The sequence below is a fragment of the Lampris incognitus genome, chromosome 11, assembly GCF_029633865.1.
Source record: "Lampris incognitus isolate fLamInc1 chromosome 11, fLamInc1.hap2, whole genome shotgun sequence".
Taxonomy (NCBI): Eukaryota; Metazoa; Chordata; class Actinopteri; order Lampriformes; family Lampridae; genus Lampris; species Lampris incognitus.
This window is the reverse complement of record NC_079221.1, coordinates 42,502,645-42,520,508: the sequence shown is the minus strand read 5'-3', so window position 1 is coordinate 42,520,508 and position 17,864 is coordinate 42,502,645. Positions and strand designations below refer to the sequence as shown.

The 17,864-nt window shown below is 44.8% G+C and overlaps 1 protein-coding gene across 2 annotated transcripts in view; it reads right to left on the bottom strand.

Annotated features, from left to right (window-relative positions):
- stxbp5l (syntaxin binding protein 5L) overlaps positions 1-17,864 on the bottom strand; it is a 325,667-nt gene that overhangs the window by 86,083 nt on the left and 221,720 nt on the right. For both annotated transcript variants that reach the window (XM_056289509.1, XM_056289510.1), the window contains exons 7-10: positions 16,011-16,094; positions 12,249-12,372; positions 5,738-5,813; positions 4,467-4,621 (exon numbers count right to left, since the gene is read on the bottom strand). In XM_056289509.1, coding sequence (XP_056145484.1) covers positions 4,467-4,621; positions 5,738-5,813; positions 12,249-12,372; positions 16,011-16,094 — 439 coding nt within the window. The remainder of the gene's footprint in view (positions 1-4,466; positions 4,622-5,737; positions 5,814-12,248; positions 12,373-16,010; positions 16,095-17,864) is intronic.

Below are 17,864 nucleotides of genomic sequence, written 5' to 3'. Positions count from 1 at the left end.
ATGCCTGTTTAGCACTGTTTCCAAAGTGTCTCCCCGCATGTGATGTTTGGATCCGATAGTTTTTATTGCTCCCCAATTCAGTCTCATCTTTCTCAGGCACTCTTGACCAAATTTTGGGGGGGGGGGTTGCTCTTTGTTTGTTTATCGGAATCCAAACCTTCATCACACGTACTGGGGAGATCGTCTGAATAGATTTTCAGCAGGATGTGGGTGTGCGCAGATGAATGTGGTTGAATGTTGCCTTATACAGCTCCTCTGAAATAAGGGAGACTGCTGCCCCAGTGTCTGGTTCCATCTCTGTTGTTTGCTTCTCTACTTTTGGCCTGACCCAGATTACTGAAGAGGCTGGATCGTCCTGCTGTATGACCTTTTCTCTCCATGTCCCCTCATTAGCTACATCTACCATATGCAAGGCTAATTCGGCGTCTGAGTCTGTCATATTACTGTCACTCAACTTAGCACTAGTGACCAGCTTATTAACCTGTTTCCTTAATTTCCCTTCCATTTCTTTCCCTTTTTTTCTCCCTCACTGTGTTTCTTGCTTTATTTCCCTGCTTTCTCTCTTTGCATGTGCATGAAATGTGGTCTTTCTTACCGCAGCGGTGGCAGATCTGATCTTTGTAGAATCAGTCACTTTCAGTATGATATGACCTATCACAACGGGTGCATGTCCTCCCGGGAGTTGATGAGAGGGACATGGCATTCACCTTCAAGGAGCTGCTAAGCTGCTGGGACATTCTTGCCACCGTCTCCATAGAGATGGCGATTTCCACCTCTTTCTGGTAGGTGAGGGCAGCCTCTGTTAGTAATCTCTTCTCGATGTTGAGGCCGCCAACCAACCTGTCCCTCAGTGCATCCTGCAGATAAGCCCCAAACACACAGTGCTCTGACAGTTTTTTCTGATCGGCAATATACTGTACTATTGTCTCCCCCTCCACATTTAGCAATCATGATGGGCTTCAGGGAGAAATGGGCTCGTAGTACTTCCACAGTCTAATCATAAATTTTCTCCCCCGGTTTATCTGGGGTGATTAAGCTGTGCAACAGATCATAAGTTGTTGGCCTGATCACACTGAGGAAAAAGAGAACTTTTTCTTACCCTCAATTCCATTTGCCAGCATGAAATGTTCAAACTTCTCCACTTATGTCTACCACTGACTGCTCCATCGACTCATCGAAGGCATCAATATGGCCGATAATCTTCGCCATCTCTCTGTGTCTAGCAATGCTAATGCTAGCCACCACAAACTAGCGCGAATTCTTTGCCATGTGAATGTTGTTGAGAATCGGCGGTGTACCATGCTCGTCGCCAATGTATTATGTTCCCTATGTGAACGTACTGACGTTACTGTACTACCTAATCGTAACGTCAATACAATAATGGAAGCGAGGTGATATTTTGATGTGCTGCAGTGTCCACTTTAATCAGACCAAACCGGGAATAAGAATACAACAACAAGAACAACGTGAAAATGACACGGTTGCCTTCCTGTGGCAGCAGGAGGAATGTGCCCAGATCAAACACCCAGCCCAATACATCCATCCATCCATCCATCCATCCATTATCCAAACTGCTTATCCTGCTCTCAGGGTCACAGGGATGTTGCAGCCTATCCCAGCAGTCATTGGGCGGCAGGCAGGGGGACACCCTGACAGGACACCAGGCCATCACAGGGCCTAAGCCTAATACATACATAACTCCAACAAAACATACAGCCCTCCTGCAAATATGTAAAACCTGTCTAATCTAGCTACACTAACTCTGCCATCTGATGTCTTTATGCATACTCAATAATCCAGCTAAGAAAATCCCAGAAAGTTGAATCAGTTCATCTGGACACATTGTGTCCAGATAAACATCTAAGTGACTTCTTCACTAAAGAGGTCACTTAGATGAGAAATAAAACACTTCTCTCAATAAACGTTGTGTCCAGATGAACTGATTCACCTTTCTGTGATCTGCTATCTGATATTTTGACCCCAGTGTACTGTCTAACCGAAGGGTGTTTCATCCTGCACACATCAACCAAATCAGATTGCTTTGAGACATGGGACAAAACAGAGGATGACTGAAGGCATGGCTCCTCTCCAGGCCTATCTAAAGTAAAGTCAGCGCAACAACCCCAGTCTCCACCCAATACAATACACTCCCCTGGATCAATGCCATTTAATTTTTCTTTCAATATCTTAAAAAGCCCTTCATGCTCAGAGCCTCGGTTTGGTGCATAAACATTATTAAAACTAAATTTAAACTCCTCTAATTCAGCTTTCACAATAAGGACTCTGCCCTCCACAACCTCTGTGCTGGATATAACGTTTGCATTTAAGGTAGAAGAAAATAAATTGGCATCTCCTGCACTAAAATTGTCCCGTGGCTAAGGGCATGCTGCCCTGCCCACCATAAGCTCCAGTCTATTTCATTTGTGCCATCACTGTGTTTCTTGCAGAAAAACTACATCCAGTCTTTTCTGCTTGATTACTTCTGTTATTAAGGCTCCTTTCAGTGCATCCATACCCCCATTCATATTTAATGAAGCCACCCTTAAACCCTGCATATGAGGAGAAGAGAGACAGACCAGTAAGAAGCCAGACAGAAAAAGACAGCAAGATAAAACACCCAGTGTTGTATGATCATGGTACTTTCAAAATGAGAGTTTCATGTTCTTTACCATTTTAGCCTTTGGCACTTCTAAATCTCTCCTTAGACCAGTGACATGTTTCTTGAGACGATAATGTTTTTTGCTATTCACTAAATCTACCATAACTTTTTGAAGTGTAGTAACTGACCGAATAAATTTCTCAACCTCAGTAAAGTAGTCTTTGACATTAGCTGATTTACCAAATGTGTCATCCAGAAAACTATTCATGTCCTCTAATGAAGACAAGTATACATTCTGAGACATACTGTCCACTACAGAAACACTACCAGGTTCAGCTTCAGATTCACACTCCGTGTCAGTCGCATTATCATGGCAACCAGCAGGCTTCATCACCTGCTCCTCTGCCTCACTGTCCAGTCTGACCTGCAGCATCTCAGCCTCCTGTACTGCAAAACGCTCCGACCTCCCCATGTCGTCCTCCCTCTGCACTGTCCTGGCCACTGGTTCAGCCTCCCCCTCCCCTGCTAAATTATCCTTAGACACAGAGCCACATGCACTGGCAGCTCTGACCATGGAGCCACCAGCCTCACTCTGTACAGGAGGAGCAATCTCGGGCAGCGTCCGCCGCCCGCTGCTCTTCTCCCCACTTTCAGCCACATTGGCTGCAAGGGCTTGCTGCCCTCCATTGTCAGCCACATTAGCCTGATGCCCGCCATTGTCAGCCACATTGGCTGCAGTGGCCTGTTGCTTCCTTCCCTGCTGTCACACACATCAGCTGCAGCGGACCCTGCTGCGTGCAGTCTATGTTGACCCACATCTCCACACTCAAAACACTTACTACTCCCAGAGCTAGCATATATCATATAAAAACCCTCCTCATGCTCAACACAGAAAGAGACATCCAGTGTTTGAGTCGGAGAGTCCAAATACATGAACACTTGTCTCCGCAGAGACTGGACATGCTTCAATTTGGTGTCCTTACAGCCCATACTCACCATCCGGAGTCCACTCGCAAACCTCCCAAAGCGCTTCAGTTCTTGCGCCAGCGCCTCATTGGAAATAAAAGGAGGGACTCCGGACGCAGCGATCCGGGTAGAAGGCACCACTCGCAGGGAAACTGGTGTAAACTCATCATTTACAAGCAAGCCGTTTTCTATCAGCTGGCTGACAAACCCCTGGTCCATAAACACAACCACCGCTCTATTCATTCGTGAGGCATATGAAATGCTTCCATGCCCTACCTGTTCTCCTACTGCCAACAGCACCTGCTCCACCGTGGTACTGGGCCGCTGTGCTATCCTCACTCCGTGCCTCAAAGACAGGGATGGCGTTTCAAAAGACGCCATGCCCGCAAAGAAGCACAGCTCACCGTCCAGCCAATACAACCACCGAACACCAGCCAAACTACAATAGGAACAAACACAACTACAAAACAGCCATACAATAAACACAGTAGGAAAAAAAGAAGAAAAATCAAGAAAAAGTCACAGACTCTCAGCCAAACTCACCAAACTCTCCAGAGCAAGAGAGAGAGATAGAGAGAGAGAGAGAACAAGAGAGAGAGAGAGCGAGAGAGAGCGAGAGAGAGAGAGAGAGAGAGAGAGAGAGAGAGAGAGAGAGAGAGAGAGAGAGAGAGAGAGAGAGAGGTTAAGCACCTCAGCGTCTTAACTCAATAACCCAGTCAATAGTTATAAAATTAAGCATTTATAGCTCTCTCGGAACTTCAGCACATCTTCACACCATCTTCCACACAAGGACATCGCCGACTGTACGTAACTCTGTTGCCCTGCCAGTCATTTTAGATAGAAACTGCACAGGGGGGATCCAGAACACAATGCTGGTTTAATGGCCCCTGTGTGCACTCACCATTATTGTACGGGGTCTCACAAAGGACCATGAACTCTACAATAGGGTGGTCCATCTCTAGCACTGTGATGGCCTTGCCGTGCATGATGGTCAGGGTGGGCCGCCGTCCTGCCTTGTCGTACGACAGACCCCCAGAGAAGATAATGAAAGGCTCACTGCTGTGGAGAGAGAACAGGGCTTCAGAAAATGTTTTTTTAAGTTGGATGATTTGAGTGAGTAAGGGAATGTGTGGGTTGGTGAGTGAGTGAGTGAGTGAGTGAGCATTATGCAGTACATTTGTTAGGTGAAAGCATTACGTTTTACTGATGGATTACATCTGTAAGATTTTGCTACATTTTCTGTTAAGTGCATCGAAGATTTAGACGTTACCCCGTTTACTCGTGGAGTAGCTGCTCAAATGTCTACTGCCTTGCTTGCACAATTACCAAGCCTCAGGGATAACAAATGTGACATGATATTTACATCAAAGTACAAAAAAATAGCATTGTGCAACCCTATCAAATCATGCAGAGTCATTGATGCAAAAGAGACGGATTTATAAAGTTGCACAAGATGCTTTGTTCTAATATGCTAGTTAGTACACTCCTGACTTGTTCCCTTTTATGCCTTGATCAGACCGATATGATGTCTTGTGCATCATAATCATCATCAAGCTGTGTATTGAATTTTAAAACTCCTGACTTTGTTTTCATGTTACGGGAAATGTATGGATAAAATTCAACCATTTTTTCTACTTCTGTAACATAACAATAAAAAAGAAATTCAAAGCTGTGGGTGCACAAAAGTCGTAGCGAGGCAGAACTGCAAGCTAATACCCCCCCCCCCATGGTGCTGGGGGTCACTATATTTATATTTGCTCTCAAAAAGGCAAGGAGTTCATCAATCAAATGTAGAGCAGTACTTCAAAAAATACTCTCATGTGTTGTGTCTGGAGACAAAGGATGAGTATTAGACAACCGAACATGAACTTGAAGTAGAATTTGACCCTGGTCTTTTCTAAACGCTTACTAGCCAGCAACAGTCTTTCTGAATCTTGATAGTGGTTGACGATGTTTTAACATGGTGATAAGTAAATACAGAACGGAAGACCCCTTAAGACAAAGTAGCGAAAACCTCCACAGACTTCCGCACCAAAAGGCACAACTTAGTGTTGGATGATGATGAACTCAACAGTTGTGATGAAACCATTCTAGTCTAAGTGCTCTGAACCCTCCCAGATCGTGAGCTTGTGGGTTTTGTTGGAGACGTACTAGCTGAAAGTGAATGTTTACCTGTTCCTTGAGGTCTTGTACTCCACTTTAAGGATGGGCTTACATGACTCTTTCCTCCCATCCTTCTGTATCTTGCCTGAATTAGAAAAGACAAATGTAAAAGCAGAAAAAATATAGCTAATGCTAAAATTTCTATTGTTCTAGAGTTTTCATCATCTTAGCAATGTGCACCAAAAGATTGGTCTCAGTTCACACGATGTGGTAAGCATTTACTCTGTTTGATAGAGTGTATGTTAGCGAGATATTGAATGGGGCTTTGAAAGAGGCTCAAACCAAATACGATACTTTGCACAATGGAAGACAATTAGACACTGGGAGTTGTCTCACAGGCTATGTTTTCAATAATAGCTTGTGTGGCTCCAGCAAATTAATAGAAGGTAGATATGAGTGGAAAAACTCAGTGACAATGGTACTTTCTATAAGTGAATCATAAAAACTCGTGGAAAAGGTCTACAGCCTCTACCAATTTCACACAATAATAATACTTATAATAATAATAAGGTACTTGTGTCCCTTTTTGTTTTGTTTTTTTTGTTTTTTTTGCATCCTTGGAAATTAATTAATGGAAGTGAACAGGCACAATGTAAAATAGAAATATAAGCCTCTAAAATGTTGGTTACCAGAATGTTCTCTGTGCCCTATATGTGATGAATCAGAAGAAAACAACTCTTCTCAGGGTATCAGGAGTGCATGACTGCAGTTGTGTTGTCAGTAAAAAAAAAAAGAAAAAAGAAATGGATTCACTTATAAAGCATATATAGACAGCTGCATTTCAATCCAGCTAATGTGGTGCAGTAAGGTTCAAGGATCAGGTGAATATCAGGTATTTATAAGTTGTCTCTTATTTGCAATCTGTGAACAGCAAAAACCACTGACGGAGTGCTAAATACAAAAGCTGTATGGATAACATAACCACACAGCAACTCAAAAGGAGAAGAAAGGGCAAAAGGTTCCCAGAAACCAGCTTAAATGGGGATGGTAATACTTAACAACCCTGCCTGCATTTCTAACAACAAACTGTGTCTCCTTTTTTTGAGAACTACACATGACCTAATGTAAAGGCATTTTATTATTTGCATGGCACACACTGTGATGTAAAAGATGTAAAGAGGAAGGCAGGTATGACATCAAAGCCAGCTGGATCCTTCAGTGTGGCAGCACTCCTCTTACCGGTGCTTCTTGTAATTATTCTTGTATATCGACTAGTATCATCTCCCTAGTCAAGGGAATGAGGGCAACAGTTCACTACAGTCGCAAAGAAGTTTTGAAGATTGGCATGGACTGTATAGAACATTATTTTAACTCAAAAACAACACCGCAGGAGATTCTCAGACCACCCGGGTCTAGCATGGATCCCTATACCCGGGGGGGGACGACGCAGATGACACAGGGGGAGGAAACAGAAGAGGCACAAGTGAACTGGTTTGCTAGCCTGGCTAAGGGTTGCACCATACAAAACTCCTCTCCCTAGTGTTTTTCTCGCGAATGTAAAATCACTCGCCAACAAAATGGATGAGCTCAGACTGAGTATCACTACACAAAGGATTGCGGTGTTCTGATTTTACTCTAGACGTGGATGAATCACAACATACCAGCTGCCACAGTTGAGCTAGCAGGCCGCTCGCTCCATCGCGCCGACAGAGCATTTGACTCTGGTAAGAAATCAGGCGGTGGACTTTTTGCTTACATAAATGAAGTATGGTGCACGAACACAACTATAATCAATACATTCTGCTCTCTGGACCTGGAATATCTAATGCTTTAGTGCCGACCGTTTCACTTGCCAAGGGAATATACTGTAATGTGCATGGATAAGTAGACACATTGGTCCTTGACTAACGAGTTGGACCCTTTAGTCGACTGGTTAACGTTGTCGCTTGCAGAGTGGGAGACACAGGTTTGCGTCCCAGCTGTGGTGACGGTTCCCGGGCTGTTGCCTGAATTTGCTACATTGGTGTCATAAGTGGGACGATGAGACCGTGAGGTCATCGGAAGCGCGTGCGCCCAGATGCGTGAGGGAGCTGATATGCTGAAGCGTGGGGACGCGCTTTCCAAAGGAGTGGGGTAGTATAACGTGCATGGATAAGTAGACACGTTGGTCCTTGACTAACGGGCCAGACTCTTTAGTCGACTGGTTAACGTTGTCGCTTGCGGAGTGGGAGACACGGGTTCATGTCCCGGCTGTGGCGACGGTTCCCGGGCTGCTCCCCGAATTCGCTACAATACAGTTGTTGTCATGGCAGTATACATATGCCATCACTAAATGACAGAGCACACACCCTGATGGAGTTTTCATCATTGCTAAAGAATGGTTACAGGGCCATACCCCGCCCCCACCTTGGAAAGTCACACCACCTCTCTTTATTTCATGTCACAGCACACAAAGCGCTTGTTATCAGTGCTAAGCTGACCAGCAGGATAGTTAGAGTTTGGCCTGAGGGAGTCATCTCTCAACTCCAGGATGCACATTGAACACACAGAATGGAGTATATTTGCCTATCAGACAGACTTGGAGGGGAACACTTCATTGTCATACATTAACTACGGCCCAGACAATGTCACTGTTAGCAAAAGGATCAGAGTGTACCCAAATGAGAAACCAGGGATGAATAGAGAAGTCAAACGGCTGCTCAGGGCAAGAGACACGGCTTTCAAAATCAGGAGACACTTCAGCCTACGGCATCACCAGAGAGAACCTTGAGATAGGTATCAGAGCTGCAAAACACAATTACAAACTTCAAATAGAGGAAGGCCTCAACATTAACTCCAATCCACGGAGGATGTAGCAAGGCATCTAGGCCATCACAGATTACAAAAGGGTAAATAACACACAGCATACACCAGCCAACAACACTGCCAACTTAGCGGTGGAACGTAACTTCTTTGCTCAATTTGACAAAGACAATAACTAACCTCCAGACGGTTTCAAACTGTTGGGGGACCCACAGACCTTTGTTCTACACACTCCAGAGGTACGGCGGACCCTCTGCAGCATCAACACATGGAAAGCAGCGGGACATGATGGCGTACAAGGGCATGTACTCCAGGCCTGTGCTGACCAGCTAGCAGAGGTATTCACACACATTTTCAACCGCTCTTTGTCCTTATTCACATTCCCCCCGAATGCCTCAAATCCAGGACCATTGTGCCTGTTCTCAAAAGAAACTGTGGTAACCTGTTCCAATGACTATCAGCCAGCTGCTGTCACCCTTGTCATTTCAAAATACTTTGAACAATTGATACTCACCCACATCAAAGACACTGCCCCAGCTGATCTAGACAAACACCAGTTTGCCTGCTGGGCAAACAGATGGACTGGGGACACCATCTGTGTGGCTCTAAATACAGCCCTCTCTCACCTAGAAAGGCCCAATACCTCAGGATGCTCTTTGTTGATTACAGCTCGGCGTTTAACATGATCCTACCAAACAAGCTGGTCGACAAACCCCACAAACTAGGACCAACTCCCTCCATATGCAACTCATCAACTGTCCTAGACTGTAACACTGGGCAAGCACACATCCTCCACCCTCATCCTGAGCACTGGCGTCCCCTAGGGTTGTGTGCTGAGCCCCTTTTTTATGCACCATTTACACATAACTGCCAACCCATCCACAAAGCAAACACTATTGTTATGTTTGCGGATGATACGACAGTCATCGGGCTCATATCAGCCAACAATGAAGCAACATATAGGGAGGAGGTTCAGAACCTGACAACGTGGTGTGCTAACAACAACCTGGTCTTAAACATCAAAAAGACCAAGTAGATTATTGTGGACTTCAGGACCTACAAGAAGATCATACACAGTCATGTCCACGTCAACACAGAGGCTGTGGACAGAGTCCCCAGCTCCAGGTTCCTGGTAGTCACCATCACAGAGGACCTCTCCTGGGCTGACAACACCTCAGCAGTGGTGAGTAAGGCACAACAATGCCTCTATTTTCTTAAGAGGCTAAGGAGAGCCAACCTTCCCCAAAACCTGCTTGTCAACTTTTATAGATGCTCCAACGAGAGAATCCTAACAAACTGCATGAAAGCCTGTTACAGCAGCTGCACCAAAGCTGACAAAAAAGCCCTCCAGTGTGTTGTTAAAACAGCACAGGATATTGTTGGCATTGAGCTGCCTTCACTAGAACATCATCACAGCACTCACTGTGTGGGGAGGGCTAAGAACATCATAAAAGATATTACACACCATGGACACCATCTGTTTCAGCCCCTCCCATCAGGTAGGCACTTCAGATCAATCCGCACATGCACAAAGAGACTGAAAAACAGCTTCTTTCTACAAGCTGGGGCACTAATGAACCCAGACATCTCCTCAGTCCAACGAGATTGATGTGCTGCCACCATTGGGCACGTTCAATATTTGCAACATTTACTCACGTCACTTTAAGCCACTTCATATCTGTCTACCGCACCTTCACTGCATTTTTGCTGATGACGTTTTTGCACCTTGAAGTCTCTTATGTATGCACCATTTGAGGTTGACACAATGCAATTTCTTTTTGCTTGCAAAATGACAATAAAGTTCTTGAATCTCGAATCTTGGATCCTGAAATCACAGTCTGCTCAAGTTGAATTTGAAGCCTATGTCAGTTTACTAAACTGGGTGTAGGTGACTCATCCAGTGTTTTCCCCACACTCCCTCCTTTCCATGCTATTCCCTTTTCTCCATCTCCCTCTTCATCTCCACACTTTCCACTGCCTGTCCTGTGTCATTTCCACTCCTGTTTAGCCCCCCCCATTATCTCTTTCCACTCTCCCTTTTTTAATCGTACCATATATTCCATGCCCCTTTCTGTTAGTTCAACCTTCCCTCTGTTTCATCCCCTATACTATACCTACCTCTACTGTTGGGCTTTAGTTTACTGGTCGACCAGTCGATATGCTCTCATCCAACCAAATTCTCATTGGTCGGATAATCGCTGGTGTTAAGGCCCTTTCAGACACAAAGCGACAACGGCACCACTGTGCCCACGAAACCCATTGTTTCCAACGGCTTGTGCAAGCTTGCTCCCAAAATTCAATGTGCTATGACGAATACCCACGCAGCCAATAGAAAAGAGGCAGCCCACCAGGCACAAAAGGCAAAATGGAGGAAAAGATCATATAAAATATAAATAATATAAAATAAAATCTAAAAATAAAAAGATAATAAAGACAATGATGAACTTGTCCTGCCAGAAGTTTTGAAAACTCCATCTATTTTTCTGTCTGAAGATTGTTGTGTTGTTATTCTATATTAAGTACACAGAGAGCCACAAAACCAGAGTCAAATTCCATGTATGTGCAAACCCACATGGCCAATAAACATGATTCTGATTCCGATATAGTTCTATTCTCGGAAATCATATGAATATGGGCAGATGCGCCCCTCGCTGGGCGGCTCTGAGTCTGTTATTTTAGTATGAAACAATTATGTTAAAAATAATTTGATATGCTGCAAATACTAGCTTTTTATGTTTATTTATAACTCGTTTAGGTTAATAAGGCTACCAGGTAGAGTGCACTCAGTCCACAATGGCATATTTATTTATTTTTATGTTTGATTCGAACATGTAAAAAAAAAACAGATAAAAACAAAACACTAATAATAATAATGAAATAAAAATAAATCTATACAATAAACTAAATAAACTAATTCACATAAACAACACAAATTAAATATTACATGTTCAGAAAGCAGTAAGATGAAGCATACACTTATTTATTCCTACCCCTTCTCCACTACTTGTCAATTAACTCATAATTTTTATCTTATAACAAGTTATAAACAATTAGCCCAATTCTATGTACAGTTTAATTGATCTTGAGATAATAACGTGCAGATTCTTTATTTCTGCAACCAATCGTTTGGTTGAAGGGTAGGTACGATTTCAGTCTACAGCTCTGCTCCGCTCTCTCTGTAACTCCTACTCTGTGACTAATGCCATGGCAGCGCACAAATAGCTGACAGTTAACTGGCATATAAACAGTCTGGCGGCATTTAGCCATGTCTTTAGGGCCTGTCGTCCTGTCCCCGGCACTCATCGCCCATGTCCCTCCTTCCTGCCGTCCTGTTCCGGCAGTCTGCCCGCACTCCCCGCAGACAGCAGAGCATTGTTTTATCAGCAGAGAGCTGTCAGAGTTGAAATGCCCTGCCAGCACGCACACCCACACACACACACACACACACACACACACACACACACAACTCCTCCATCTTTCAGCTGAGTGTTCTTCAGGAAGCAGTTCAGCTGCTGTCTGACTGGCTGGAAAAATATGTACTGCTCTCACACTGTATTGTATAGAGAATTCGATCATAACCCGAATGCTTGTGTGTGTGTGTGTACACAAGTTTGTGTCTATGTTAATTTATGTGTGTACACAAGGTAATGTATATGCATGTGCTTTTGTGTCTTCCTGTGAGTTCAGGTGTGCGTGTGTGTGTGTGTGTGTGTGTGTGTGTGTGTGTGTGTGTGTGTGTGTGTGTGTGTGTGTGTGTGTGTGTGCGTGTGTGCCTCACCGTGGGGGAAGGTGATCTGGAAAGGCTTGGTGGTGTTCCTCAGGTTCCAAAGGGTCAAGCTGCCATCTGAGTGGCTGCACATAAACTGCTTCCCCTCATGGTGCCAACTGACTGAATGGATGGCCTGGCCATACACACACACACACACACACACACACACACACACACACACACACAGAAGTGGAGGTTATAAGTGTTAGACATACAGGAGAGGAAATCAAAGGAAGTGAATAGAAGAAACAGAGAGCGAGACGGAGACAGAGACAGACAGAGACAGACTGTTTGCCCTCCATGATGCCAGTGGACAGAACGGAGGGCCTGGATCAGGAAAAGAGAAGGAATGGGCAATAGTGGTTCACAACCACAAAGTAATTACAGTGTCTGCGTGGGTTTCCTCCCACAGTCCAAAGACACATAGGTCAGGTGAATTAGCCATACTAAATTGTCTCTAGGTGTGAATGTGTGTGTGTCGGCCCTGTGATGGACTGGCGGCCTGTCCAGTGTGTCTCCCCGCCTGCTGCCCAGTGATTGCTGGGATAGGCTCCAGCATCCCCGCGACCTTGAGCAAGATAAGTGGTCTGGATAATGGATGGATGAAAGTAATTACAGCTGTTGGAACATTGGTGATGTTAGTGACAGTCCCATTGCTTTCTGGAAGAAGAGGTATTGTTATTTCTTTTTTCGTCCCTTCTTTGCCATTCTGCCAAATTAATCAAAACCCAGCGTCCAGGTGGCGTGTTGCATAATTCCGCTGCCTACCAACACAGGGGGTCACCGGTTCGAATCCCAGTGTTACCTCTAGCTTGGTCAGGCGTCCCTACATACACAATTGACCATGTCTGTGGGTGGGAAGCCGGATGTGGGTATGTGTCCTGGTCGCTGAACTAGCACCTCCTCTGGTCGGTCGGGACACCTGTTCGGGGGGGGGGACTGGGGGGGAATAGCGTGATCCTCCCATGCGCTACATCCCCCTTGTGAAACTCCTCACTGTCAGGTGAAAAGAAGCGGCTGGCGACTCCACATGTATCGGAGGAGGCATGTGGTAGTCTGCAGCCCTCCCCGGATCGGCAGAGGGGGTGGAGCAGCGACCGGGATGGCTTGGAAGAGAGTGGGGTAATTGGCTGGATACAACTGTGGAGAAAAAGTGGGGGAAAAAATCCCCAAAAGAAAAGAAATAAATAAAAGCCCATTTGGAAATGGTTAGTGAGAGAATAAGACCATTAAAAACATGGCCACATTGTCAGCCATTAATTACCAATGGCCTCTAGCAATTGCTTAGTTGTTGAAGGGAATGAGCTTGGTCATTAGTGTTTATAGAATAAAAGTGAACGCAAATGAGCGAAGGAAGACACAGAAGAAAAATATGAACCAAGCAGATACAGAGAAAGTGCAAATGCGCATGCTTATTTCATGAGTTTGTGTGTATATGTAGTTATTTATGTGCTCATGCATGCATCGGATATACTATGAATGATAATTATCCTTTATTAATGGATTCTTTATATTAGCAGATAATTTTTGTTGATTTACTGTTAATAAATCCAATTTATATGTTTTAAAGTGGCAAGACTTCCTCCCTTACATTTCACCTACAGAGTTACTTTAGCAACTCGGGTAATGTTTGTACAACAACCCCTGTTCAGATACTAATATTATATTGATATCATGCATTAACTAACATTAGAAAATTCAACTTTGTTATCGAAGATACTACCATGAAAAATAAAAATCAGCGGTCCTAGTGGGAAGAGCTCACTCAAAAGTGAGCTTCCGATTTGAAAACCAGAAACTTACCAGAGTAAAGTGATACATTTAACACAACATGAAAGTGAACTGATTTATATTTGATCATGTCTGTTTATTTATTTATTTCCATCAAACACAATGGGCTGAGACGGTACTTTCACTTCCAATTTGTCTGCTGTGTGCAGGTGAGATTGAAAGCCTTTGATGGTGCCTTTGCGATTAGGCAACTCAGGCATGGAAAAAAAGAGATATCTCACTCGTTTATCTGGGCAACCTCATTAAGAGCTTCTGGTTTCTCTGCACTCGTTTCCTTGTTGTTGAAAAACAAATCGTTTACTCCTCTACCAGACACGGACAAAACAGACCATTTCAGAAGTCAGTGGCTGGGCGTGCGGGTAGCGTGGCAGTCTATTGCATTTGCCTACCAACACGGGGATTGGCAGTTCGAATCCCCGCTTGGTCAGGCGTCCCTACAGACACAACTGGCCGTGTCTGCGGGTGGGAAGCCGGATGTGGGTATGTGGCCTGGTCGCGGCACTAGCGCCTCCTCTGGTCGGTCGGGGCGCCTGTTCGAGGGGGGGGAACTTGGGGGAATAGCGTGACCCTCCCACGTGCTACATCCCCCTGGTAAAACTCCTCACTGTCAGGTGAAAAGAAGTGGCTGGCGACTCCACATGTATCGGAGGAGGCATGTGGTAGTCTGCAGCCCTCCCAAGAACGGCAGAGGGGGTGGAGCAGCAGTCAGGACAGCTCGGAAGAGTGGGGTAATTGGCCGGGTACAAGTGGGGAGAAAAGGGGGAGGGTCAGTGGCTGCCCAACCATGGATGACAGTTCTTGTTTTAGTAGAGATCAGCATGTTAAAGTTATCAAGGAAGTTTGCCATCCATCTAGCCCCGGCCCTCAACGCTTCCGTGTCAGATAACGGATTCAGAGACAAGTGTAACAGACAGAGATTTATCTTTCTCAGATATTACACCGTCTTTTCATCCGGGCAGCAACTGAGATGCCTCTCGCTGGCTTCTACAGCCCGCAATCAGGCCTCAGATAGAGACACTATGTGCTGCAGACAAGGTCATACACCAAACCGTACTAATCAACAGCAGCTAGATGCAACGCTTCATGTGAGATGAGACAGCAGATGAGAGACGCAGATGCAGATGCAGATTTGGTTCAAGGACGGCTGCCTTCTTTGTATGGGGATCTATCCTGGGATAAATGTCATGAATGGTTTTGTTACAGGGAATTTGAGGTCACTGGTTCAATAACTGATAGAACGTGACAGGTGTATGATGTTGAATTCACAAAGTACCCTGGATGTGACAGTATCTTTCCCAAATTTCAATTGTCCCAGTTTTTCTATCCCTTAAATCAAAAGTACGCATAATACCTTACCCGAGAACCCATAAAATACACATAAAAAAGATCATAACAAGAAAACCAATTGGTATCACTCAAATGCATCTCATCTGTAAAATAAGGAACAAGGACTTAAATGTGAGTCAATAAGGACTGCCAACTAGGAATGCACTGATATCACTTTTACGTTGCCAATACTAATTCCAAATACGGATCTTTATAGGCCGACACCTACTACCAATCTGAGCCATTACTTTTGCTGAACTGTGCACACTTAGACCATTAGTCTGGGGTCAATGAGCAAAATAACTGAGATAGAAACAGTTTTATTCCACCATTAAAGTAATATAGGCTTCCGTGTGCCAAAAATTGAGTAAATCAAATAATTTTGCTTTCATTTATGATGTGTTACTTGTAGCTTTTGATATTGAATTTTAGTGTTCAGTGAAATCTCCAATACCGATTCTGCATTTTAGCCTGAAGTCGCCTCAATATCCGATACTGGTAACTGGTATCTGTACTACAACGAATTACCAAAAGCTGTTAAAACTTTTCTGCTATAAATAATTGTCTAGAGGAAGTGTCGCTTTCATGAGCAGATGTCCCATTTAGAATAAAAATCATGCAAACTTTGGTGGAGGAGACAGCAGCAGAGCTTACCTCATCATAGTAAATTCTGAAGTCTGCTTTCTTGCCTCGAAGATCCCACTGTACAACGGTTCCACTCTCAAACCCTATAAGCAGCTGTAGAAAAAGGTCGTGAGAAAGGGTTGGAAGAGGAAGAGGAGAGGAAAGAAGACAATTTCAATAGCCTGACATTAAAATGATAAACAGACGACTGTGCTGACCGAAGGCTCTCTCTTCTAATACGAGCCATTTCACCTCTGGCACAATCCATCCTGTCACACAAACTCTTTCTCTGTCTCTCAGTTTCCCTCTCTATCCCTCCTCCCGGTCCCCTATTATCACCTTTCCAATACAGTTGTGACTGACTACCAAGTCCCATGGCTGCCCCGCCTGTTTGAGTTATGATTAGGGAGGATTGGAAGGGATGATGGCCATCATGAGTGTGGTGCCGAGTGCAAGGGTAATTTTGCTTCCCTATACCTGCCTGGCTTTTCTCCATCTGTTAGCTGCAGAGGGTTACTGTACCAGTGGATATGTCAGAGGGGTTACAGAGGTGGGGATTTTTATTTATTTTACTTTATTTTACTATTTTATTGTTCCCCATGGGGAACTTCTAACCCATCCTAGCTCTGTAGCTAGAAGAAGTGGGCAGCCGTCATGCAGCACCCGGGGACCAACTCCAATTCGTCTTGCCTTGCCTCTGTCAGGGGCACAGACAGGAGTATTAACCCTAAGATGCATGTCTTTCTGATGGTGGGGGAAACTGGAGCACCTGGAGAAAACCCACGCAGACACGGGAAGAACATGCATACTCCAGACAAAAAGGACCTGGGATGACCCCCCCCCCCAAGGTTGGACAACCCCGGCATCCGAACCTAGGTCCTGCTTGCTGTGAGGCCGCAGTGCTAAGCCCTGCACCGCCAACGGGATAGATGGGATGGGGAGCTAACACAGCAGAAGGGGCAAATAGCAATGGAAAGAGAGAAAGATAGTAAGAATAGAACGTGACAGAGAAAGGTAAAGGAAGAATAAAAGATGAGTGGTCTTTTGTCTGCTAAAAATAAATAAATAAATAAATAAAAAGACGCCTCTGCAGTTTTGGGAGTACCTGCAGCTGAGTTGACGGTGTAACGAGGTGTGCATAGATATGCAGAGAGACAGCCTCATGCAGGGTAAAAAAGAATTCACATTTTCATCTTCTGTCAGAGCAGTGAGTTACGCAACTCAATGGTAAACTCTGTCCCGTGCCTGCGCATTCAGTATAGATAACACATTCTACATAGAGACAGCTGGAATGTTCTCCACTGAAGAAGATGGCATCCCATGTGCAGATGACAACGCAGAAAGAAGAGATACATGGCTTCTTGTGTCAACAAAAGTGGATACACATGTAAACTATTAATAAGACACGTTAGCCCCTAGCTAACGGGTCTGACCCTTTAGCCGAGCGGTTAGTGGTGTCGCCTTGTGGTGCAGTACACCCCGTATCAAATCCCGCACCGGGCAAGAAAATAACCGTTACATTGGTGGCAGCGGCGGGATCCGGAAGTGTGCAGATCCTCAAAGTCTCTTCGGAGCGCGGGAATAACAAAGCGCGAGGGCGCGCTTCCGGGGAGGGTGACGACCGTAAACTACTAATAACACACGTTAGCCCCTAGCTAACAGGTCTGACCCTTTAGCCGAGCGGTTAGCGATGTCGCCTTGTGGCGCAGTACACCCAGTATAAAATCCCGCACCGGGCAAGAAAATAACCGGTTACACACAAATGAGCAAAAATACATGTGTCCATGCACACAGATATCCAAACATACACACAATATTAGCTATTTCCGGTGCTTAGTTTAGCTATTTTCTGTGCCCGGTTCACTTATCGCTAGATTCTCTAGT